Source organism: Acanthochromis polyacanthus, chromosome 18, assembly GCF_021347895.1.
Source record: "Acanthochromis polyacanthus isolate Apoly-LR-REF ecotype Palm Island chromosome 18, KAUST_Apoly_ChrSc, whole genome shotgun sequence".
NCBI lineage: Eukaryota > Metazoa > Chordata > Actinopteri > Pomacentridae > Acanthochromis > Acanthochromis polyacanthus.
Genome location: NC_067130.1, coordinates 14,162,992 through 14,189,880, shown reverse-complemented (window position 1 = coordinate 14,189,880; position 26,889 = coordinate 14,162,992). Strand labels below are relative to the sequence as shown.

The window sequence follows — 26,889 nt, the reverse complement described above, 5'->3', positions numbered from 1 at the left end:
AATCAGAAAAAAAGTTTGGGAAAGGACACGTGCACTTCTATTTGACAAAATTTTAAGAGTTTCTAGGCTTTTTTTTTTTTTTTTGCTTTTTGTGACCTAATTTTTCATTCATTTTGTTTGTACATCTATATTAAATGGCCACATTCTATGTTGCCGTGATTTCTGATCATCAATAACTAATTTTAAAAAATGCTACATTTGTATAAAAATATGCTCTATTTCTGACAATGCCGTATAGAGGAATGAACAGCTTTGGAGGAGCGCTGCTCTCTGAGTGTTTTTCTTGTTTTTCATTTGCTGTCATGAAGGGAGAACTTGATTTGTGACTGGATGCTGTAGGGATACATATTTTAATTTATTTATTTTTTGATCTGCAGAATTATTGACTAATACATTTATAAACTGATAACATAATTTTAGCACAATGGGCCATCCTAATGTTCTGATACTGTTTTAGTCATTAGACACATGATTTCAAACCCAAAGGCAGTTCCTTTACATTTGCCACTGGGAAATAGAAACTTTGTCATAGTTATTCCCAGCTTGTCTTAAACATACAGACTCTGGTTGAAGGGCATTAATTGTCACCGAAGTCTTTGTCATGGTGGTCTGTTCCTGGCTGAACCCCCACAATCCTCTCTGCTTTTCAACAAGAAACTCTCCGTAGTCCAAGTGACCGACAAGATTGATGATCATTAAGAAACATGCATGAATCCAATTTTATCTGAATGCATTGCAGAGGTATTCAGCTGAGCACAAATTGGACTGATTTTAGTATGTTTAATGTGCTTGAAGTGCAGTTTACTCAGGAAAATTGTGTCTGACTGAGACTTGCTGTTGACAAATACTAAACATTAACTGATTTGGATCAGATCAGGGATGACATCTCCACCTTTTAACAATTTTATTTCCTTGTGTTTTTAAAATCTAAAAAATATTAAGTTTGCAAATAGCATGATATAAAGTCAGCTTCTTTAACTGCACAGCAAAGACAGGACAAAACGTAATCAAAGAAAGAGGGAAAATTAGGTCTGACTCTGGAATATAATATCCACAGAAAGACGTCTGTCTAACACAGTTACTTAATATGTGTTTGGCTGGAAGGTGTGTGAATGGATGAGGGTTACCTGTTAGAGGCTCCGCATGTGCAGAAATTATATCATGGTGAACATTAAAGCAACATACGTCTCTTTTATTCTAAGATACAATTTCATATTTTATAACACAAGGAACAAAAGCCTGGCATTGCTGTTAAATATAGAAATTACCTCACACTTAAAGGCATTATGTAATTCCTGCCCAAAACAGAAACAGGGAATACATTTGACAGATGATTATTCTCAATGGAAACTGTTGTGATCTGCCTCTATTGCAGAGAACACTTCAGATTGGAGCTGTAATCAGGGGCTTAATTCACAGCCAGGCGCATCACATAGATTTCCTTTCTGTGCCGAAAACTTGCATTTTTGAGAGCTTCATACACTTATCTGCGTGCGCTGCTGCGTTTCTCAGCCGCAGTGCAATTTGGCGTAACACTTTGCTTTATAGCTTCTATATTTTCATCCTAATTTACTGGAAACTTTCCTCACAACTTCCTAGAACTATGTATATTCCCTTGGATTTGTCTGAGAAGGTCTTGCACAATTTGGTACTAATTATGAGGGAGCTAGATAGAATTAAATACCAGCTTCTTCTTCTCAAGCTTTTAGGAAGCATTTAAAATAATTTATATGGTAACGGAAAGTAAATGCAACTCAGAGTTGTGGCATGGAGAGAGTTTCTTTAATTTGTCAATCAGTATGTTGATCAGTTGATTGGAACACAGTTGGACCAATATGCAGCATAAGAATCAATTCAGTTTTACTTGTATTATTTACGAGTGAGTATAATATCTGTACCAACCATTATTTGACCCATTTTCCTTGTAATTAGTACCAAATTGTTGAGGAATTTGGCTTATAGCTGTAGAGTCAGAAGAACTATCCTCTTTCATTTGTGAGGAGGATCTGCTCTTCTCTGTGCTGCTGAAGTCATTTAAAGGATGTAATTCTTGACAGACAGCCGAGTTAATTGAACACCTGTTTGCAGGAGAATGAGGAGGGAATAATAATGTAACAAGAGGTCTCTGAGCCACAGTCCACTAGTCATTATCAGGCTGATGTAATCGTCATTACACCTGATGTAATCATAATTATACAGCAGCACCAGAGTCTGACAACACACGGACCAAAACAAAGGCTCACAAAGCAGCGTCCGTGGTGGTGAACTTGGACAACCTGTGGCATTTCAGAAATAATTTGTTGTGGGATTGCTGGAAGATAATGGATGTTTTTGAACAAATTTCTGCCCTGTTGTGATGCCTGATGATGCTTCATGACCTAACATGTCTGTGAATAAAGTCTTGTAGTTAAAGTACAATGATTCAGAAATTATACTGACCAACCAAATGCCACCTGTGCATGTAAAGCTTTAAATATCAGGCAATAAAGCTCATATATCTTTTATTTTTAACAGTAAAAATGAACCCAAACCATGGCTTGTTGTTAACGTCACACAGACCAGAATACAGCAAGCTGTGAGCAAAGCTGCTGTGTTTATTTTTTCCATCTGCATTATAGTAAACCATCAGAAGGAATTGGCCATCCCAGACGTGCACTGTGAGACCAACTGTTTGAGGAAATTAGGTTGTCAGTACTTTTTTTTTCTTTTTTTTTTAACTCAACTCTCAAAAAACTGTTTATGCCTGTAGGTAATTCTGTGTCTCTTGTTTCCGCTTTTTGTTATCCTCAATTGCTAACCGTCTCTCTTTGTGTTGCCGTTTGTGTTTTCCGTCGCTCTCTGCTCATAAACACAAAGCCGAGGCATCGACACGTTGCGCCGTAAAGCATGAAAACAATGGGAGGCAGACGTGTCGACTCATTGATTAATCAGTTTTGTAGAGACGAGCTGTTTGTCCTCGGCTAAACTGACTGTCTGGATGTTCGCTTGCTGTGTCATGCACACAGTACACAATGGTTTCATGTTCTCCTGGATGCCTGATGGGTCAGAATATGTATTTTATGTGTTTTTTTATCGAGAGTGGCACAGCACATGTCCTGCTTAGCCGTTGTACCGTTGGTTGGTATTGATTTCATTATCTCCAGATTGCCTGTTTATGCAGATATGTGGCTGAGTGTGCAGCCGGATTGGCAATTTGTGAGCTAATCAGACGGTTGCTGCTTGAACATTTTGTACAAACTGTATTCAATTTGAATATAGAGATAATTTTACCTTTCATTTATAGCCTTCTCTTTTTTTATTTTACTGTTGCCAGCCTGCTTGTCCAGATCTTTTCCATCTCGATGAGCTGTCTGTCTCAGTTCTCATAGGAAAAACATAAAAAGGAAACAACAATAGAAGGCCAGTCCAGTGTTGGTGATGAAATACAAGATGTGTTGTTTCCATGAATCTAGTCCTGGTATTGTTTGGGCCTCTAAGCACAGAGTAGATTCTGTACGCTTTTTGCTCTCGTCGCATTTTTCCTCACTGTGGGCTCAATTTTCGCTGCAATATAAAATCCTGCGCCTCTATGGAAGTAGCGCAACAATGTCATCATGAAGTCAAGAGAGCCAAGACACGTCGATTGGGGGGGGGAAAGAAAAAAAATTAAAATTGAATGTCACCGATTTTTTATTTCCCAAAATTTAAAAACCTGGAATCCAAGTGCCCACAGGTGTTATCAATGCTGGAAAGCAATGGTGACTCTGCATACAACCTATATTTCACTACTTATATTTTTCATTCCTTTACATACTTGTCTCTTCTGTGCTCTGCTGAAACACAACCTGCAGTTCAGCCAAAAAGCCCCTGAATTTTTATCATGAATCTCGAAGTCACAGCTGAGCGGTTGTCCCTCTAAACTTTGCTATCAGAGAGAATTTAAAGTGTCTAATATTTCTGAGGCGGCGGGGTGGGGGGGTGGGGGGTGGAGAATGTCCTCTGGGTGGGGATGAGATGTCAAAGATGGGGTTTTAAGAATATTTCTAGAATGAGAACTAAAATTTACAACCACTTAAAGTAGCATATTTGAACCGTAATTGTTACAAAAAAAATAAGCAAATAGTAATTTAAATACATAAATGATGTGTTCTGCTGCTTCTTTTACACACTCTCACACACATACAGTTGAGTAGCTTTGCCTCTACCAGCTGAAGCAGTAAAATGCTGCTGGCACATCATTGCATCAGTAAAGGCAATCTAATAATATTACATAGGGCAGTTTTTGCGCAGAATTCACGCTTTTTAACACCTCTGACTCCACTGCCAGCTGAAGCAAACAGAATTTGCAGGTCTCTTTGTTGTGTCATATCTCATGTCATTTCTTTTCCAGGCCCTGAAGCTGAAGACCATCGTGAGAGGAGATGCCCCGACGAGCCTCGTTACCACAGGCCTGTGCAGAAAAGAGGTGAGAGCACACCTGAGAGAGATTTCACTGCAGGCCTTCAACTAGTGGCTACTTTTTTGTCAATTCATCTATAAACACTTTACCGATTAGTGAGCTAATTTTCCTCCATAACAGCAGTCGGTTATTGAAGTTAATTCTGTTATGACAAACTGTGTGTTGTTGTACAAAATGTAAACAAATGTTTCCATATTAAAGTGCAAAACTTTAGGGTTAAAGTAGGAACTTAAAAATGGCATGAATCTATAAAATGAGGGCTTTTTATACACTCAACAAAAATATAAACACAACACTTTTGTTTTTGCTCCCATTTTTTACGAGATGAACTCAAAGATCTAAAACTTTTTCCACATACACAATATCACCATTTCTCTCAAATATTGTTCACAAATCTGTCTAAATCTGTGATAGTGAGCACTTCTCCTTTGCTGAGATAATCCATCCCACCTCATAGGTGTGCCTTATCAAGATGCTGATTAGACACCATGATTAGTGCACAGGTGTGCCTTAGACTGCCCACAATAAAAGACCACTGTGGCTGGTCTCAGACGATCTTGGAGGTAAACATGCTGGATGTGGAGGTCCTGGGCTGGTGTGGTTACACGTGGTCTGTGGTTGTGAGGCTGGTTGGATGTACTGCCAAATTCTCTGAAACACCTTTGGAGACGGCTTATGGTTGAGAAATGAACATTCAACACACGAGCAACAGCTCTGGTTGACATTCCTGCCAATTGCACGCTCCCTCAAATCTTGCCACATCTGTGGCATTGTGCTGTGTGATAAAACTGCACCTTTCAGAGTGGTCTGAAATGTGCAGTGAAGAATAGCAGCTTGGAAGTGACTGCTGGTTAACATATATTCTTAATGGCTTCCATTTCAGTCACTGTTTCATACTGGTTCCACTGTCCAACAACAGAAGCTGAAAAAAATTTGAATGTGAACAGCCTTATTGAGATTTCAGTTGTCTTAAAGTACAATATATGTGTTATACAGTGCCTCTGCACCAAATAGCACCTGTGTTTTCTCTTCAGATGCTTGTACATTGTGCTGCTGTGGTCTGCCACTGCAACTCTGTATAGATCCAACTATTTGATTTAATTCTATGATAATTTGGACTACGCCTAAGCCATGCTTTCAGGGCCTTGGGTCAACTTTGCAGCCATCATTGTCTGACACTTTAGCGCTAACCGTAGCTGACCAATGACTGGAGCTGAAAACGACACAGTGCAACAATTATGCAGTAAAGAAAAATACTTAATATGACAAAATGAAGTCATGTTAATTAATTTTAATGTCGCCATATGTACAGACATTATACAGACTAATAGTGGTAACTCCTTTACACCAACACACAGCCTTTATCTCATCTCATTAAGCCATTTAATCTTTTGCAGAATCCAAAAATGATGTTTAAACAAGTGTAAAGACATACACCCATATATACAATCCTTACAGAACACTTCATAGAAGTAGAGTAGACTCTGACTGATCATCTTCTTGTTGTTTTTTTTGTTTGTTTGTTTAGATCAGATCAGTATTTGTGAGTTTAAACATTCTTGGTAAGAATCAGTGATACTTAGTGTACAAACTATTTCAGGGAAATAGTTCATAAATTACCTCAAAATGTCTTTGTCAGTGCTGTACTCTAAAGCCAACATTGCTGTAGTCCACCTGCATCCAAAGAAAAATGGACAGTCCTATGTGGAGAGCAATGTTCACTTTGTGGGCAATAAAGACAGATGGTTGAGAGTGAGATGAATTAAACTATGCGTGTTAAACTGGAAGAGCTGTCTCCAAATTACCTAAGATCTCTCTTTGTGAGCCATCCATCCAACACTGAAGTCCAGTTGGAAGGATTTCGTAGGAATTGTGATTTATTTACAATGTTAAAGAGCTTTTTTTTAAATATTCTGTCAAAGAAAATCGATGTCAGTTGTAATGTGAGTCTGTGTGTATACGTTCTGTGTGTGTCCTGCAGCCGTGGGAGTCCCAGTCGTTCTGCAGCACGTTCCCCTATGAGATCGTGTGCGCTGACTCCTGGGGTCAGTCTCTGCTGACTGCCACCGACACGGCGGGGGTCATGCTGCTAGATGGTGAGGTCATCCTAATCGATATGTCCTGTGTCCTCTAAAATAAAGCCACCCATCCGTATCCATTCAATACCCAGCAGAATGTCAAGGCCAGCAGCTAACATGATGATGATAATGATGTTGTCCACGTTTCAGGCCCTGATCCCGCCCTGTCAAGCAGCGGTGAGTGACACAGAATTGATACTCCCATCTCTTGCTTGGAGGAATTTGAAAACCGAAATCTCAGGATGACATGCTTCTTCGCTTTAATAATAATTTGAATATTGTATTTCAGAGACGCAGACGGTGCTCCCGGTGCAAGTGTTCGACAAAACCATGGTGGTGAAGCAGATGCACGTTCTTGAGCCTCAGGACCTGCTCATCACCCGAGCTGACAAAGGTAGACCACAAGGAGGATCCCGCTCAACACTGTCCTCCTCCCTAACACATTAGAGACTGCTTTCCCTGGTACCATCCTTTGTCATCCTCTCATCGACCCGAAACATATTTACAGTGCATCGCCTTTCTCATTATTCCCGTTCCTCTCTCTCATTTCATCTCTGTCATCTCTCTCTGTGCTGTTGAGTACATACTTACCCTTTCCACCTACACTGGCCGAGTGAACGCATTGATCTCTCGCTGTAATCTAAGGCAAGCTGACCTATAGAGAACCAATCCCTGTAGGGGTGTGTGTGTTGGTGTGTGTGTGTTTATCCTGCCGGACCGGATTGACTGCGAGTGTGAAGTGGGCTGTAAGTGACTGATAGATATGCAGATAGATAAAATTCAACATACAGGCCTACTAACATTTAAAAAAAACACAAATAGCATACACAAGAAATCGATGCGTTCTAAAAGACAGCAACAGGATTTGCTTTAGCCAAAAGAGCATGTAATTAATTACCCTGCAGATGATTAGCTAACCTTAGTATTGACAAACAGGGTGGACTCTGGTTTGATAGCGATTATGCGATGGCAGCGCAAACGTTTGTCACGACTGTGTGTGGGCTTTGATAAAGCTTCTGAGAGAGCACAGGCCTCAAGAAGCCCTCTAGTAATCCTCCTGCGGTACGACACCATTGTGCGCTGGTGGGAGGATGCTAAAAAGGAGATGGCAAATTAAGAGTAACCTTCATGCAAAACAGAAGCGGCTTTTGTTTTTGTTTCCAGGCAAGGACGCTCGGCTCTATGTGTTCAGACTCAGCGCGATGAAGAGAGGCCTGGAGGAGAGGCAGCTCGTCCGAAGCAAGTGTGACAGCCGCGAGAATAAGCTGGAGAAAACTAAAGGTACAGTGCAAGGCGTGCAAGAATGTACACGGTGTTTCACATGCTGCAAACGAATCCGTACATCAAACGCACAGAACATACTGTACGCTCTAAACACTCGTCTTAATTCAGCTGAAGTCTGGAGTTTCAAATCGGTCTCAAAACAAGTCTGTTCTCCATATGAGGTACTAGCTATTTGTGGCCAATACTGATACAGAAATTTGTATTTTTCTTTTAATTATCTTTGATCTATTTTAGTAAAACATTTTGAAAATGATACATCTGTAAATACACAGAATTATACTGAAAAGGGAAAATTATTTGGTTCTTGTTTATTAATTCTCCAGCAGTGTATTATTTATTATAAGTAGCTGACAGTTTACCATGAAGACACCACTTGACTCCACACCACCATCTCCTCAGCTGTGATGTGTGCTCTGCTACATGTGCTGCAGAGCTAAGAGTTGTTGTAAACGAAGGAGCCACAGCTGCTGTTCGGTAGAAACTGCGATGACAACATTTTTAAAATAGCCCAAGCCTCTTGTTCTGTAAGAAGAAGAAAAAAAAGAAAATATAAATTCACATTGGGGCATATAAGGCTACCTATACGCCAATGCTGAGTAATCTGTGATAAGTCAACGTGGGCCAACATCTGTCAGAAACAATATATTGATTAATCTCTATTGTCATCCATCTTCCTGTTCATAATAGCAATTAAAAACTGATAGATGGACCTTCTTGAATGCAAAAAAGGTCACATAATGTCAGTATATTTACAAGCCAGCACTGTAGTCCTAAAGGAAGTAATAGTTAAAACAGTAACACAGTAAATGATCACCAATAAAAGTAACTATCAAAACTCTGTCTGGTTTAAAAGCAAGCCATAAAATTGAGCTTCCAAATGGATTTTAAAAATGTCCTGTGTTGGTGAAGTCCTGATGTGAAGGGCAGCTACTGCAAAGGCCGGATCTCCTCTGGTTTCATTTTGACTTTGGGACATCCAGGAGACTCTGGTCAGCAGATCCAAGTGGTGTTGTGGCAATGTGTAGAGTTAAAGGATTAAACACTTAAAAGCAAACAATAAGTGTTCAAATCCATTCTAAATGTAACTAGGAGCCAATGCAGAGAAGCCAATAGAGGCAAAATATGGTCTCACTTGGCTGTTAGTAGACAAACTATAAAAAGCCTAGTAAAACTTTATTGAAGCCAATAGGAGTCCTCAGTATTTTTGTTTTAGACAAATTAAATAGATATATTTCTATCTCACAGTATTGTTAGCATGGGATTGTCTCTTTTTGTTCATTCGGATCCTTTAACTGCAGCGCCATCTAATCAAATCTAGAAATAAGAGAGAATTCTAGACAAAAAAAGACTAACTTTACAAGGCACCGTGTTCATTTAATATGATTTCTGTATCGTTATCTTCAGATGAGATTGGGATACATTTTTATACAGTCTGAATGCATTGAAAGCTTGTTTAGAAAGGATCTCTCAATCACCAGAAATATGGGGCATTAAGCAACCAGCGGAAGTTGACTAAAAGAAGTCAAATCATGGTTTATGGGAAACGTGGAAGAGTAGACTCAATTTTCTGCTTATGTTATTTCATTTTTAATCGTTTACTTTTTCCTAAATGGTGCAGAAATCCTGCATCTCTGCTCTCTTTACAAAGACCACAATAGAAATAGGTCTTGATTGTGTAATCCTTGACATTTTTGCGGTCATGTGTGCTGAAATGTCCCGCTTTCTCTAAATGTCAGACAAGTGAAAGAGTAAACTCATGTTAAAACCCAAGCGAGTCGTGATAGGTTATGAAGGTAATGCTTAATTTAATAATGAACAGTCACCGTCTTTGGTAAATATCAGACTAAAGCAAGTTAAAGCACAAGTTTAAATTTTCAATCTTTGGTGTATATGTGGATTAAATACATAAGATATGATGTGTTAGTTCCTTAAAACCTTCGACTGTTTCCCACTGTTTTCCAGTCTTTGTGCTGAGCTAACCACCTGCTGACTCTAGCTTTTATTAGACACACGTATGAGAGTGATGTTGATCATCTCAACTAATCAAACTATTCCTTATTCTTATAACATTTTTAATACAACCTCATCAATATTCCTACTCACTTATATTTTGTCTCACAAACTACACTTAAGTGAATAAACTGATTTATATTACAGATTTTTGACTTGTTTCTTGTCTGTTTTGGCATAAAGATTAGCTTTATAGCAAAAAGACAAATTCTGTTTCATGGTTTTTATTATTTAAAAGACAACACTTAATGAGCTTAAAGCGTGACCTTAATGAATGTCATCATTACAGTTAACATATATAGAGTTAGGGTCATGCCAGGCTGTCTGAGTCGGTGTATTGATCGGTGGGTCGTGCCAGATAATAGCACCTACAGCACTGCACGTGTCCAATGTATTTTCCATCTCCCTGTCCCCGCCTCCCCCGCTCTTCCTCTTTGTCCCAGGTTGTCATTTGTACTCTATCAACACCCACCACGGCTCAGAGCTGAGGATAGTAGCAGCCATCAGGAACAAACTCCTCCTCATCACCAGGAAACATCCACGTTTTGAAGGTTTCAGCGCCGTCGCCTCAGGAGCAGATTCTCCAGTGGAGGAGTTTCAGTACATACGGGTACAACGAACTCGACAGGAACAAATAATAAATGAATCAAGCTGTCAGCATGTGAATTCACATTCACTTCTCTGAATCCTATGTAGTTTTTGAGCATTTTTTGCTCCTGTTACATTTTTACTCACTGTGGTTTCCATTTTCTATGTTGGAATCACTCAAACAGAGGAATCTTTCAAAAACAATCATGTATTTTGGGTCTTTTGTAGATTTATCAAAGGTCTTTTGGAAATATGACACAATCTGCTGACTCATAAATATACATACAGCAAAGCATGGTGGTGGCAGTATCATGCTGGGGGTTAATAGTTTGCATTTTTTACTGCAGTTTAAAGTCCTGGTCCTCTATGGAAACAATCCCACCTTGACGAGAAGTAGAGAAAACTTAAAAAATTACTTCTGTGGAAGGCATAGTTATAATGTCATATATTATATTAAAAGAAAAAGATAAAGTTGAACATCTTTGATTATTTATTTTTACAAAAATCAAGTAACCTGGGATTTTCCCAGTGCACACATGCAGTCCTCTCTACTGCTCGCTCTACATGCTGTGGATATATTAACACATTTGCTTACATTTTTAATTTTGTTTACATGCTTGTTTTCTTGCCGCTTTGTGTAAACACAGCCTGTAGTTTAGCCAAGTTCAGCCAAAGTCTGAAATTCAGCCTGAATTTTTGTAATGCGACAGTTGGCTGCAGCTGAGTCACTACAGCATCATGGTGATGCCAAAAAGCAAACATTCCTTTTTTTTCTTCTTCTCACAGAATCAAATTACTGAAGACTCTTTATTTTATTTTATTTTTTAAATGAGACATGAAGGATAAAGTGGTTTTGATGAGATATATGAAATATCACTATTTTAAGCTTAGATTTAGTTACGTTTCCCAACAGAGCAGCACAGATGAGTAGTTTAAGGACTGTCAGAAAGTTGACAACCGAATGTTTCTTGCTACTTTTCTAGCTGTGATAAATAGTGTGATTTTTCTGATTTTTTTTTTTTTTTTTTTAAAGAAAAAAGATCATTATCCTTTGAAACCAACTGTGAGCTTTGTGGTTCAGAGGGTTCAACCTGCTCTTTCAGAAAGAGAAGATGAAGAACTTCCTTAAAACTTATCTCTCTACATTCTTAAATATCCCAAAGCGGGGCACCAGGGACTCAAGAGTTAGAGTTGCAACACACAACTCCTGCAGCCAATTAAGGTAGTTTTGAAGTACTTTAGTTGGGCCAAAACCTAGACACTTCCTCAGAGTCATACTCTAGTCAAATATGAACACACAGAAAGAAAGAAAGATAGAAATGTGTTTAGATTCAGTGTGAAGTAAATAAATCAAACTTGCATTCACTTCTATGAGAGAAAAAAAAGATTTCATAAAAGTCTAAAATATGACTGTGAACCAGTGATTGGAGGATGAAGCTGCTAACGGTCGATTCAGAAAAGGTTTAATGGCGCCACGGAAGGGTCAGAAATGGTGATCAGGTCGTATTTATGAACCCAACATTCTCCAAAGCATTATGGGAGCTGTAGTTCCAAAGCCTAGACTATGATTATCTACTAATAAAAACACTTCTAATGAGAGTACTAATGTCAGTGTGTCCCATCCACCCACCAGGAGATCTGTCTGTGTGACCCGCCGGTGGTGATGGCGCTGGTGGACGGACCGACGGGGGAAAATGACAACATGATCTGTGTGGCCTACAAGCATCAGTTTGACCTGATCAATGAGAGCACTGGAGATGCCTACCGGCTACATCATGTAGACGCCAACAGGGTGAGGCTGACGTGCAGAAACACCCACACTCAGACACACGCAGCGATGTTCATTGAAGCTGAGCAGAACTGAAACCTTCAGCTGGCCCAGTTAGTCGCTGATTACCAGGCTGCTTGGGTGAATCAACACATTGTCATTCACAGCCACAAGCTGGGATGAAATGAATGAGCAGGCTGGAGGACAAACAGCTGTTCTAATAAACCGTCTTATTCTGCTCCTTTGAAAGAGTAACCAAAATAAATAACAGTGTGTAGCAGACATCTTTTATATTACCTTCAGGGTACGTGACCTGACATTATTTAAAACAGTCTCGCGTATCTGACCTTTGCATCTTGCTGAAATGATTTCTTTAAACCCGACTTGTTCTTTGCCTGCAGGTAAATTTTGTAGCAGCCATTGATGTGTATGAAGACGGGGAGGCGGGTCTGCTGTTGTGTTACAACTGTGAGTCTCCCTTTGACTCTGAGTATTTCAGATATTCTATGATTCAGGTCTCAGTCCCACCTGTCAAAGCTGAGCCTTAATGTTTTTCCTCTGCCACCGGAATAAAAATCATAGCGCAGACTGCTCCAGAATAATAAGTCAGAAATGGATTCTGAAAATGTAACCATCCATTTCAGCTTTTGTTCACCTTGTTTATGTCTGAAAAATAGCAGTTAGCTGTTTTAATGTCACAATAAAACAATGGTGTTAATCCAAAAACAGCAATAAACAGAGTAAGAAGTAGCCTTTAATTAAAACCATGAACCTGTTTGTCTTTTCAGATATTTGTTACTATAAGAAAGTTTGTCCGTTTAACGGCTCCACGCCGATGATCCAATCCAACACCTCCGATTTCCACTTCAGCTGGAACCAGATGCCCAACGCTATTGGTAGGTTACCGTGGCAACAGCCCCACCCTGCCCATTGCTGCCGGCCTGGCCGGAGCTTGCTGTCGCCATGGAAACACTATGTGTAACCGCAAGCATCCAGCCGGCCTGTGTGACTACATGTGTGCATGTGTTTTTGTGTTTGCCCGTGATTGAGCGTGTTATTATTAACACGGAAGGCGATGAAAAGAAATAGCCCTGACCCTGCTGATGATAAAATGCTGCCACTCTGGGTTGCACTGCATCTATAATGTGGCTCCACACACATATATATATACACAGTGAACAAAAAAATATACTGAAACGTATGACTCCCTTAAATTGGGTAGCTGTTTGAGCTAATCTTATCAATATTTCTGCATTAACAATAAAAAGGTGTGAATGTATGGAAATGGAAAAGATTAAAAACAAATGGCACATAAAATTGACATTTTGTGGTCATTTTCATAAATAAAAAAAATAAAAGCATTCAGTCGCATGGGAATATCTAGTATGCAGCCACATTTATCACACCCTTAGATCCATAAAATAGGAAGCAAGGAATCCAGATTAGCCTCCATTGATTAAAACCTTCTTAAAGTGTGTTTGATCTGACATTGAGGTTCTGCTTTTCTCTTTGTTATTGAAGTCTAAGATGTAATCACACCTAGATCGAAAGAGCTCCCTAAAGTCTGCAAAAGAAAGGTTGTGGATGCCTATGAGTCTGGCGAGGGATTAAAGATGATCTCCACCTTATTTGAAATAAATCTTAACCCCTGTGAGAAAAATCATCTTCAGTCGGCCTGGATTTCAAACGGCTGCCCTTTTTGTCCAGCACTGGCCACCACAGAATATTCACCCAAAAAGCAGAGGATTTTTAAAAAGAGAAATAAAACTGTCTCCAAAAAAGCCCAACATTGATCACAGACGGGTAACTTTTGCACTCTTGTTACTGTTGCAGTCAAAGTGCACATATCGGCAATAAGAAAGAGATGGCACAGATTTGACCTGCATGGAAGATGTGCCAGGAAAAAGCCTCTGCAGTCCAAAAAGAGCATTAGAGCAAAACTACAGTTTGCCACTGAGCATATAGACAAAGAGCAGACCTTTTAGACTAATGTGCTCCTGAAAGACAAATCAAAGATGAATGGCCTCAGAACAGCGGGTTTGCCAAAGGTAGCTTTTCAGGAGAACGTCATACCAACTAGTTTGTTAATGAAAACGTGAAGGTCTGGGGTTACTTTGCTGCTTCAGACACTCAGCAGGTTGCAATCATTGTTTCACGTCTCAATTCTGCATCATATAAAAGAGCGCTTATGGGTAATGTGAGGCAGTCTTTCCAAAAGTTGATCCACAAGTCGACCTTTCAGCAGGGAAGTGGTCCTAAGCGCACAGCAAATCCAACAAAGAATGATCAAAAAATAAAAATAATAAAGTTGTCTTGCCAAAGCTTAGATTTGAATCCTAGTGAAATGCTGTGGGTGGATTTGAAACCTCTCAAACATCTAACAACTAAAAGCATTTTGTATGGAACATCCAAGAAACATATTTTTCTGCTGAAGGGAGCAAATGCTAGCTTCTGATGCCAAGGGTGTACCTGCTTCTTCTGTAGAAAAACAACTCATCTATTAATTTTTTTATTGTTTTTTTTTTTTTTTGGAATAAATGATTTAAAAAGCTGATTTTTTTCTCATTGGATTGTTAGAGTATGCCACCATTATCAGCTTATTTGTCCAAATATGTCAAAAAAGACCTATTTTTTTGTACTTTTTGCACTATAAAAGAAATTTATGCCAACAAACCCACTTAAAAATGACCTGAATTGGTCGTTTCTGCTAAGTCTGAAGCATGTTTGCATCCCCCCCATGTGTTTGATAAACCATACACCCTTTGTGCTCTGCTTGCCTAGCACCAAACAGTAGACAATCAAAGCACACAACTAGCTGGTGAGAGTAGTGGAGCTTTTGGAACCCTAGGATCTGGAAGCGGAACTAAAAGAGAGTGAAAGTTGGACAAAGTTTGTCTGGGAGCTGCATAACCTGTTTTGCTGTTTTTTGGATGATTTGTAGAGAAAAGTTAACATAACTTCAACGAGACGAAATAACCTGCTATCGTACTTTCTTAGTGTTGCCACAAGACAATATTTTCAGTTCAGCTTTTCCTCTTACCATATTACTATTGCTATATTATATTACTAACCACCGGTCTTGGTTTCTCTCAGTCCACCTCTTTGCTCTTTGTCTGGTATAGAAAAATGTTTCTTTGATTCAGGCTTGCGCTCCTGCTGTCAAATTGCACCTGTCAGATGGTTGGTTTGAGGGTTTTTCAGATTTTCTTTTCCCTTTTTCCCCCCAAACACTGTCCTCCACATTCTGCTCTCACCTTGTGGCACATTTTACATCAAGCAGAGGAAAGTAGGAGCATCTGGGGGACAGAGGCTCAGCCTGATTCTCGACAGTATTACTTTTCCACACATATCTTTGACTAATGACCTTTAAAAAATATAGTGGTAGTTCAGTGGTTTTTGCAGCGGCACCCTTTTCCAACCTTCTGATCATATGCTGGTTTTCCATATGCCTGTGTTGTCTTTGCAGTTTGTGCATTTCCTTACATCCTGGCCTTCACAACGGACTCCATTGAGATCCGACTGGTGGTGAATGGAAACCTTGTGTACACAGCGGTGGTCCCAGAGCTGCAGTTGTCTGCTTCACGGGTCAGTATGATCGACAACATAATGTTTCCGTGCGCTGTTTTTGTCAGCAATGTATACTGCAACTTTAATTTACGTTTAAATTAGTTTTATACTCCTAAATTACTTTTGGAATTTGGTGTTTAGGCAGAAGATTTGCACGATATGTGTGTCTGCAGCAAATTTGCTTCCACTATAGCAGGAGTCTTTACGCTTGTGAATGTTTCCGGTGTTAGAAGGCGTCGCTCTGCGTTGTGGAAGTAGCTGTCTCAGCTCTCTCATTTCAATCAATCTTTATTACCCCAGTGGGAAATATGACCGGCAATCTGCATGGCTACAAAGCAATAACACACTTATAATTTACACACACAGATAATTTAAAGCAGAACACAGTACATCGGCCGTCTAACAGTTACCTCATTCAGTCCCTTGTGTTTTTTTTCTTTCTGTGTTTCACTTTCTGCCTTAATTCCTTCCCCTTAATATTTCCTGCCATCTCTACATGTACTGATCTCTCTTATTCTCCCTGTGCTCCTGTTTTTCCACCTACAGTCGGACATCTATTTTGTTTCGTCGGCTCCAGTGAGCTCAGCCTCCAACTGCAGTTCCAGAGACACCAGCTCCCAGAGTTCCCCACAGACGCCCACCGGCTACGAGATGCCCGTGTTCCCTTCGCCGCTCGGAGACGGTAAGCCCTGCGCAGCGAACGCGCCAGAGGATGTTGATTTTACAACTCGGATGTTAAAGGTTTTAATATGTCATTGTTGCCTGCAGATCATGTTTGACTTTGGATGCTTTCTTAGCCCAAAGCTCAACAGACATTTACATAAACTTGTCTCAGCAGAAAGCCTCAGTGAGGCAGCAGCCTTCCTCCTCCAGGGTTTGAGTTAGTTTCTCACAGTTTAATCATGGGAAGCATTTTATTTATGAGAATATATTTAATTGCATTCATCTCTCCCATGACTATTACCTCATCTTCTCTCACTGTATAAAACTGGCATAACTTAGTCTCATGGCAGATATTAGAATGTCCTCAGTGTTGGCATTTCATAGTGGCTCCAAGGAAACAAGCCCCCTTTCTACACAAACAAGAACTTACATAACTCCACTGATAGTTTGAATATTTTAGGTTGTTCCTTTTTTCATTTCAAGTGGTCATTTTCAAACATTGCACGATAATATCCCACCTTCCAAACAGCCATTTGCTTTGTTTTAATTCAGTGTAAGGTGAAAATAGTTCTAGAAACTGTTTTAATGCCGTTTTTTTTTTTTTTTTACTATCCAGAGAAGAGAAAATCACTACACTTCTGCTTTAAACTCTCAGATTGTAGTGAATTGTCGGACACACCAGTTTTGAAAGCAGGCATCCATGCTGTATAATCGAACCTTAATGAAAAAACAGCAGGGTGCTCACAAAAAAATCAAGGCAGCAGAATGTCTGCCGTGATGGATTGCATGTTCTCCACAGCCTCCAAGTAGGTGCAGATTGATTTTCATTCAGTAGCTGAAAGAATGACAATGGTAGAGAGTCAATCTGAAATGAGTGACATGAAAAGCACTTGGGGATGTTATGTAAATATGTTTTTTTTCTTCAGAAGACTAAAATAAATGAAAAAATCATTATGATCCTTTGAATTCTTAAAAACTGCAAATCACTAAATGAGTAGCAGACTAATTAGCAGCGTACCTCCCACCACCACCATTTAAGGGACACAGGAAGTGTCCTCAGAGGCAGAGAAATGCTTTCAAGGATGATTGAGATCAGTACGAGCCCCTCCCACCTTTAGTCCATTCTCACTGTCCTCCATGGCAACCCGGTCTCACGGGGATTCGTGAAACTGTCACGTAAGTTTTAGTTTCGGTTTCGTGCGCACCAGCTCTCCATGGTTCATTGTATACTTGACCATTCAGTCTCTCCTCGCTCCATTTCTGACCCCGTCATGTTAGTAACACACAGGTTTATCATCCACCGTGAGCCGACAGACTGACGGATCAGTCGCTCCTCTTTCTTTATGAGACTTTGTAGCGGATAAAGGAACACAAATGTGTCCTCATAGGAAAATAATGATTAAAAAGGTTGTGTACTTGCTGCTGCAACATCAAGTCAGTCTTTTTCTAATGGGAGTGGATATTTACAGGTCGCATTCGGGCTGACAGGGGCAAGGTTTGGGTGGTGGTGCTGCAATTAGCCGGTTAGGCTGGTTTGGGTAATCATTCCTCTCAAAGGGATTCTCATTTTCCTTTCCTGTCTTAGCTGGTTATGCATAGAGCTCTGCATCCACGGGGGTCCTAGACCTAACGGAGAACCAGCTGTGTGCGTGTGCCGAAATGTATGTTACTGTGTGTGTTCAGTTTGTGTAACCCTCTTCTTCATCCCTGGTTCAGATTCTATACGGATCCCCTATGGTACCAAGCTTTCCCTGTACATGTCTAAGGATGCCGAAGGTACTGCAGGATTCTCCCTCGATCTTGTCCTCAGCTCATGAAAGCACTCATAATGCTGCCCCACTAACATGCACATGCTCCCAGAGTGTATCACCCTGTCTGCTCCAAAGGCGGCATGTTGACTTGAACGTTGGTTGAATGTTAAGTGAACATTATGTCTTCCCCATCCCCTCCCCCCTTTCTGTCTTAACTAATTCCAGCATTAGCGTGGGGGAGAGAGAATGAGAGGAAGGGGGAGAAAGGTGATAAAGCGAAAGTAAGGAAAAGTGAGGCAGAGGTGATAACGTCAGTCAAGACGGAGGGTTTCGGCTTTATAGGGAGGGGAGGCGAGAGAGGAGGAGACGCAGGAAAGGTATGCACAAGTGTGAGAGGGAAGGGAGGGGTTGTGTACAAGCAGGAGGCTGGGAGGAAAGGAGGGAGAAAAGGGAAAGAGGGAAGGAGAAGACACGTCTGCCGCAGCATGATTTACAGATTGCACTGTCGCCATGGAGACTTTTGTCAGCCCTCTCTTCGATCCAAAGTGGTGGTCCAAACAGCGGTTCCACAATCTAGAGGTGGGGGGGAGAGAAAGGTTGAAGGGATGCTGACAAAAATCCCATCCTCTAACTGCCTGCCGTATCTGCTCTTTGGGGAGGTTTTCAATCTGATGTAATTGCATCAGTAATGTGAACAAGATGTTACTGATGTGGCTGCCGGACACCATCTACCTGCAGCGAAACCGCTCCTGGAGAATTTGACTTCAATTAGGGCTAAAAACATCCCTAACATAAATTCATTCATTTGCAAGTGCGATGGAGCGTCACACATCCCCCTGGTGCAGAAACGCATGTGGAATATATTGATCTTCGCGATTGTATATTCCAGATAACTGCATGCTTTCCCGCATTTTGCCTATGTTTATTTATTTTTGCTGTGTGACGGCGCAGGTACATGAGAGCGGATCTGTTGCAGCACTAACACAGTGTACCTGTCAAACATCAGCAGTGACCCTCTATTTCCCTCCATGGCTCTTTACTCCCCTCTCACCCGCTGGCATTTCAGATGAGACCGTCCTCGTTGTGCAGCGTAGCCTCCACTTTGATTCATTCTCATCTGTGTTACCATCAGCCTGCCTCCATGGAGCTGTGTGTGTGGCTGCTGAACTCCAATGCTGCTCCCTGATGGCACAATTAGGCACTGCAGGCCGACGCGCTGCAGCTCTGCGGGCAGATTGTGTCATTCGAAAAACTCCAAACATCCACTTTCAGCTTTTATAGTCTCTGCTGAATAATAGATTGGGTGTAATAAATGGCTACTGAGCAGTTATATTGCATTAGCTCTCCGTTGTGAGGATGATTAATTTTCGTAAATAGGACTATTAATCAATTTAGAGTGGCTTCATCTGAATATGGAAGTTTGAATTTATTGTATGAGCTCATCAGTGTGAGTTAGAGAGAGTTTATGCTTAAATAAAGTCACAACACAGGGGAATAATTTGCATATCTTAGTTCACAGAGCATCAGTTACATATACTTAACAATACTGCTGACTATTTGCAAAACTCAAAACGTGTTTGATCGTAGAAACGTGTCGCTGGAGTCAGTGTCTAATAGTAAACTTTTTTCCCTGGTGCATTCCATTTTTTTAAATTGCTGAATTACTCCTTTACCAACATCTAGTGCGTTTGCTTGCTGTTTGTGTTCTAAATTTGACTTCTTGACAACATAGCTAATGAAAGCAAGGCTTCGATCCGGGGTCCTTGAATGCACCACGGAAAGAGTTTTAAAATAGTTACATAACACTTGGAGAAACATGAAGCTGAAACCACATGTGGTTGGTTTAGCTAAAAGAATGCTAATAAGGATAATTGGCTAGCCCCAGTTTGTGTCTCATGAAAACCCCAGATTGTTGAAGTGTTTGGTAACCATTTGTCTACTACACAGTACAAAAGATTTTCACAGGTTACAGCTTTGTTTTTCCAGATAGTTTGCCAGTTTATAACCTGAATCAATACCAGCTGCTCGGTCTTCAACTTCAGATTAGTTCTATTCTCGATTTATTGCTTAGTTGTTTGCTTATAAAATGTCAAACAAAATGTCTATCAGTGATTCTCAAAGCACAAAACAGCATTCTTAAATATATTTTTTCCACAACCAAAAGATATTTAATTTGCTGTCATAACAGAAGAGTGGAGAAACCAGAATATATTCGAATTTTGGAAGGTGGAATCAGACAATTTATAATAATGTTTCTTTGAAAAATATTCAGACCAATTAGTTGATTGCCAAAGTAGTTTTTGATTGATTTATTACCTGACAACCAATCAATTAATTGTTGCAGCTCTAAAAGCTGCTTTGAAAATACCTTCAGAACAGCTGAAATTCATGACACAAATATTGCTAATATTACATTAGAAGTGCTGAATCAGGATAGGAAAACCAGAACTATGTTGTTTTTCTGTTCCTACCGTCTAAGAATTTAGTCTCTGCTTCCAACTGCCTTGCCATGTAAAAGCAATTGGAGTAGTGTTGACAAAGAAAATATTTTTTTTGAAAAAAATTCAGTGGCTGAGTGGAAAATTTGGAAAGATCTTTAAATACATTTTTGTAACTAATGAGCTCGAAGTTGTAAAGAAAAAATTATGTTGTACATTTTTTTAAATTAATTCCCACACTTTCTTTTTTCTTGCATTCTGCTCCCACCTTTGCTCTTTTTATCTCGTTTCATGCACTTTCTTTTTATCTGCCTCCCTTTACTTTCCTCACTGCTTTCTCCTTTTTCTATCCTACTCTTCCTGCGGATTTCCTTCCCCACAGGCGAAGCTGCATGTAAGCACATCTTCAAGATCCCTCTCTGTAACTTGGTGGGCCGCAGCATTGAAAGACCCTTGAAGTCGCCTCTGGTCAACAAGGTGCTGACGACGCCGGCCCCAACCATGGTGCCCCCAACGCCCCTCATCTCCGCCACGCACTCGCTTTCCCTGTCCCGCATGGAGATCAAAGAGATAGCCAGCCGCACACGGAAGGAGCTGCTCGGTAAACTGAACCACAATATTCTAACACATTTGCTTTGTGTGACTGTAATGGTAGTGTTAAACCTAGTAGTGTGACATTTGGAAAAGTTTTTTTTTTTGCTGTCTTGTTGACTTATATGAGGAGATATTACATCTCTATGCTAAATACAGGCTAAGCTTACTGTCAGATTAGCTTATCTTAGCAACACAGAGAAACAGTTAGCCTAGCTCCATGTACAGGTACTACAGACTACCCACCAGCACTCTCAAGTTGACTAATTAAGATATTATTTATGGTTCTAATCATATTAGAGATGGACCGATATGGTTTTTTTCAGGGCCGATACCAATTATTAGTAGTCGAGGAGGCCGATAACCAATATTTGGAGCCGATATTCCTTTGCAGTAAAAGTGAAAATATTGGCATCAAAATTTGAATAATACAAATTCCAACACTTTGTTTATATATATAATAAAAAAAGTGGAGATACTGCATGACGCAAATGTATTAGTTGGCCAGTGTTTAAACTGAAATTAATTTTTTTTAAGTTCTTCACGTTTTGTCCTTAACATCCAACCTGAATTAATTTTTTTTCAGGATCAAAATAATCCACAGACATTCTAAAAGTTTGATTCAGATCAAAAACCAAGACTGAAATTATCTAAGTGATCTAATTCCAGAACTGTTTTCCTTTCTTCAGAACAAGCCATTTTCAAGATTTGGTTTTCAATCCAATAGCCAGAATTAGATTGTTTTACAGTATTTAACATTTTTTTAAAACGGTATGATATACAATGCGTCGATTACAGAGCTTCACAGGCACTTGTAGGCAGATTTAGTAAACTTTTAACAGAGATAAGCTAGCTGTTTTTCTGCGTCACCAATATTCATGCTAACCAGCTTTTAACCCTCCTGTTCTCATTTGCGGGCACCAAAAAACATTGTTTCCTTGTCTGAAAAAAAATTTGAAAAATCAGCAAAAAAATTCCCCAAATTTTTTGAAAATTTGCAAAACATTCAGGAAAAAACTCCAATAATTCCTTAAAAGTTTCCCTGAAAAGTTTTATTGTAAATGTTTTCAAAAAATGAGAAAAAAACTTCCAGAAGAAACTTAAACTTATCTAAAGTGATTACATATATATCAGTAAAACTTCTGTTTTTTTAAGAACATTCACAAAAAATCTACCAAAATCCAGCAAATTTCACTGGATTTTGGTAGATTTTTTAAGAATGTTCTTAAGAAAATTTTTAACATTTCTTTTTTTCCACCAAAAATGTTTAAAGATTTCCCAAAAATGTTGAAAATGTGACCATCAGAAATTTCACAGTGAAGATACCTATTTTTTTCCACATTTTCAAACTTTAAAATGGGTCAGTTTTGACCCGCAGGACAACACGAGGGTTAAATAACTTGCTATGTAATGTAGCAATGTCAGACTTATGTCCATTTTCTGTCACCTCATACCTACAAAGGCTTGACAGAGGAACCCAGTGGGAAGTCAGACAGCGGATCGGTCAAACAGAGGAAGATGAGCAAGAAGAACACTGAGGAAGAGCCCAAAGGACGAGCGCTGACGTCAACAAACAGCGACAGGTGACAGATTCAGAAGCAACAACGCATTTAAAAGTTGTGCAACGTTCTGAGACTGAGCCATATTTTTCTGTGCACATCAGGTTAGCCTCAGAGTCCATTGAAGCAGACCTGGACGTCCAGCTGCACTGTTCGTCCGGTTCGGAGGCTGAGCCGGAGAAGGCGGTGCTGCAGGCAGAGAGTCCACCTCTAGCTAGTGCATTCGCTCTCTCCACATCCTTCGAAGAAGATGTCCTGGACCTAAAGTGAAGACAATCCCATTGTGCACTTCTCTGCCCACCCACTCCTGTACTGTCACCATTATTTTATTGTTTGGTTTTAAATTTGTTTGTTGAATTCCTTTATCTTGTCTTTTTTTGTTTGTTTGTTTGTTTGTTTGTTCACATCCCAGTATTATGGGCCTCCTCATTCATCGGACAACATGGGTGCAGTGGGAGTCAGAGGACATGTTTGTGTGCGTGTTTGTTTTCGTGAGCAGTCCCTCAGCCACTGTGTGTTGGGTGTTTGTGTTGCCCCCCGCAGCAAATAACCCAAAGAGGCGTTGAGGTTGTGTAAAACGCCGTGGTGTGTATTCAGACTTCTGCAACAGCTCTGAAGTAACAGTTTGATCCCAAACCACAAACTGAATGTAAATCTGCGCACCGAGGCACGACAAAAATCTCTGCGTTCACCATTCCCTCTGAAGTCGCTAGAGCTTAAAATGTGTTGTATATTCTGTGATTATTTCCAGTCCACTTTCAAATGTTGTATGATATGCATATGTATGTGTACATCTGTTTATACATGAAGATGCACACGGTGGCAGGCGTATATGCTTGTATGGCCTGTGATGCATATTTATAGATATATTATAAAAATCGATTTTATTCCCATATTTAGTAAAGGTATGATGTTTTATGCACATTCAAGTCCTTATTCTTCTCCTTCACAGTATACAGGTAGACAGGGCTGGAGGCAAAGTCTCCCACAAGTGCCATTTCCCAGCATCCTCCATTGAACTACACCTCGACACAGCCGCCGTATTCTGGTGTCTGACAGTAGCAGCCATGATTGTAGTTCACATTTGATTACAAAGGTGACCCACGACTCTGATGAGTTTGAATTCACTTACTGGGGGCACTCTCTTGAAGCCACATGCACTAAAAATTTAACCCCATAACAAAGAAACAACCTGAAATCTGCATGACCTGCCTTCACTACTGTACAAGTGTTGTGTTTTCTGCGCCACAAATTAGCTTCTTTGAAAATCCTGAAGTCGCAAACAAATCACAACCTGAGACTACAGAAAAAGTGTGGCGGCCCCTTTTTTCATATTTGACGGACCAAGAAGACAAACCACAAATTTTTAACAAAAACTGAATACAGCACATTACATAAAAATAAGCGATAAAAGCGTGACTTTGGTAACAAATAAAAATAAGCAAGCATGACCACAAATTCCACAAATACAACTAAGTGTGAATTAGTTTTTGTCTTTCTCTGTATATGGAAGGTGTAGAAAGATGGTTATTTTGAAGAAACAGTGTAGAAACTTTAAAAAATAAATTGTCTATGTTGCACGGTGCCCATTTCAAATACATACAGAAAATCTACTCTTCCTTTAGATCATTGTATTTCTAGGATCATGTCGACTAACTAAAACTCAAACCAAGATCGAACTTAAAATGAGAACTTGCATCGAAAACACAACCCTATTTGGGATTCAGCGCTGACAGCACCAGCCGCGACATTTAAACTTGATATCTATCATTTTAAATCTTCGGGACCAGAAGCCTTGTTAGTTTTCATCTTGTTCTCAAGTGACAGACGGATTTAAAGCGGCACAATGACTTATGGCACAATTCAGCAGGCAGAGACGCATCTTGAAAGCCAACACACCCGCACACACTTTAATTTACTGATCAATTGTCCGATGCATTCCTAACAGAGCTGACAGGTGTGTTGGTCAGATCCTGACAGCAGTTACCGGCAATTCGATGTCCTTCAATCAAAATCTGTCAAGAAGGAGCATTTAGTCTGCAAATTTTTTTATTCCTGCTTGTCCCTGACTTTTTTTTATGATCGTGTAAAAATGAACAAAATCCATAGAGTTGGACTACTGAGAGGAGGCAGGTTTTAAAAAGACAGTCTTGATTTTTAGTCTCTAATTTGAATCAAGTTTTAAAAATGATGCAGCAGTGTCCTGCATTTTCCACATGACAGCATCTCATTAAACCCTCTCTGCCTTTTGAATGTCCACTTCTTTCGCACTGACATCAGCCGTCCTGTGTTGTAAACAATATCTCATACTGCATTCATGTCATATGAGTTCACTACAACTTTCAAGCAGTAAATAGAATTTTCAAATTGGCGCTTAATACATCTGTGCCTGAAAACCAAACTAAGGACGTCTCAAAGACGGGCATTCGATGGGATTAATCCCAACTTAAATACATATGGTGTATGTATTTATTATGTAATCATACAGCTGTCTCAAGTTGTTAATATTGCATTTTTTCTCTTCTCTGTCACCCATCTCATGTGATTGAAATACGGCATAAATCTCAAGCCCAGGCACTGTCAAACACGTTTTTTTTAAGACTGCAAAAAGTACGTTAAACTTCACTCGTAAAACTAGTGGAGTGCTCTTTTAAATAGCAAAATGGTTTGGAAAATAGACACTTAAAAACCACAAAAAAAGTTTGGTCAATGTGATCACCTTACAATCAGTAACATGAGTCCTGTTAGTCAGTGCGAACACTGACTCTATCATGAAACAGGGGAAAATGTTCAGATTAACAGTCAGTAAAACCAAAGGAGAAATTAGTGCTTACGAATGCAACAAAACTCTAGTAGTGGTTCTGACAATGCTTTGTGGGTATGAGAGCGCCTCAGTATGGTGGCTTCACAACACAGCAGCCTTCAGATCTTGCATGAGCCTCCTTCACGCCTTTCCTATATTCTCCTCCTGCCTGCCTCAGCGTGAATCCCTCCAACTCTATAAGAAAACTCAGAAAAAGGGAAAAAGAAGCCCGAGGTGGTGGTGGGGGGGATTTTTACAATGGTACTCCAGTGTTTATTACTCTAAACAAAGGTGGCTGACTGGGGGAACGCCGCTTCTCCCGCTTATGTCTTTCCTATTTCTCCTGTATTTCTGTCGAGTACTCTTTGTTTCTACCTCCCCTTGGCATTTTCACGTTTTGTTTTTAGTTTTTTTGTATTTGAATCTATATTTACTGTTTAGACTGTTGCTGAACCTCTCTGTGATATCAAAACGAAAGAAAATTAACAAAAAAAACACCAAGTGTCTTAAAATATTGTATCGCCATCGTTTTTAATGCCAAGTACTACTTGTAAATGTTTGTGTATCAAATGTGGCCTCAAATGAAACTGAACTATATTATTATTATTATTTGAGCAGTTATTTTAAAAAAGTGCTGTAGACCACTGCTGTGAAAGTAGTTGATTCTGTTCATTGATATGTAATAAATATTTATGAAATTTGACTGGGTGGCTTGTTTGACCATGTTGTTGTTTGTGTTTTTTTTATATCTTATACAGGAGAGGTTGAGCACAGGAGTCACAAAATTGTTGCTCAGGTGTCAGCAGCTCACAAAGGTCAGCGTTTTTGAATATGTGTTATAAGGCTAATTAAGCCACAGTGTCTGTGGAGGTGTGTTTAAACAGTCAGACACTAAAGGCAGTATTTAAAACCAACACTACGGTGGCAGATAAACAAAATTACTACATAAATTAGCAGTGTTTCCTCATACACATTAAATAAAGGTTCAAGTATACGGCTGCTAAACAAACAGCGCCAAAACAAAAGTGCAGTTCAGAAAACAGCAGGGCTGCCAACTTGTGACCAGACCTTAGAGTGAGATTTGGTTTGTGTGGGATGCTGACACAGGGTCTGGGGACCCTCTCCCAGAAAATTTTGAAAATTATCGATCCTATTTCCTGCATTTTGGTGTAATTTAAGAGCATTTTGCCTGTTAAAATCTTATTATAGAGATAACAATAAGGGATAGTATAAAAAAAAAACTGTGAGCTTAAAAATATAAGAAAAAAAAGAGCAAGGGCAGGCAGTACTGAAAATGGTTCTTCATGTAAAATATGAATGAAAGTTCTGTGGCTGGACGTACACAACACAT

General features: G+C 39.7%; 1 protein-coding gene across 3 annotated transcripts in view; it reads left to right on the top strand.

The window, feature by feature from the left end:
• Positions 1-26,241, top strand: part of garnl3 (GTPase activating Rap/RanGAP domain like 3) — a 95,455-nt gene extending 69,214 nt beyond the window's left edge. For all 3 annotated transcript variants that reach the window (XM_022219400.2, XM_022219394.2, XM_022219405.2), the window contains exons 17-31: positions 4,370-4,444; positions 6,420-6,534; positions 6,667-6,693; positions 6,806-6,910; positions 7,681-7,797; positions 10,254-10,420; positions 12,032-12,190; positions 12,568-12,634; positions 12,955-13,062; positions 15,633-15,751; positions 16,280-16,415; positions 18,113-18,172; positions 20,968-21,186; positions 22,639-22,759; positions 22,840-26,241. In XM_022219400.2, coding sequence (XP_022075092.1) covers positions 4,370-4,444; positions 6,420-6,534; positions 6,667-6,693; positions 6,806-6,910; positions 7,681-7,797; positions 10,254-10,420; positions 12,032-12,190; positions 12,568-12,634; positions 12,955-13,062; positions 15,633-15,751; positions 16,280-16,415; positions 18,113-18,172; positions 20,968-21,186; positions 22,639-22,759; positions 22,840-23,005 — 1,761 coding nt within the window. In that variant the 3' untranslated portion in view covers positions 23,006-26,241. The remainder of the gene's footprint in view (positions 1-4,369; positions 4,445-6,419; positions 6,535-6,666; positions 6,694-6,805; positions 6,911-7,680; positions 7,798-10,253; positions 10,421-12,031; positions 12,191-12,567; positions 12,635-12,954; positions 13,063-15,632; positions 15,752-16,279; positions 16,416-18,112; positions 18,173-20,967; positions 21,187-22,638; positions 22,760-22,839) is intronic.
• The last annotated feature ends 648 nt before the right edge of the window (positions 26,242-26,889 follow it).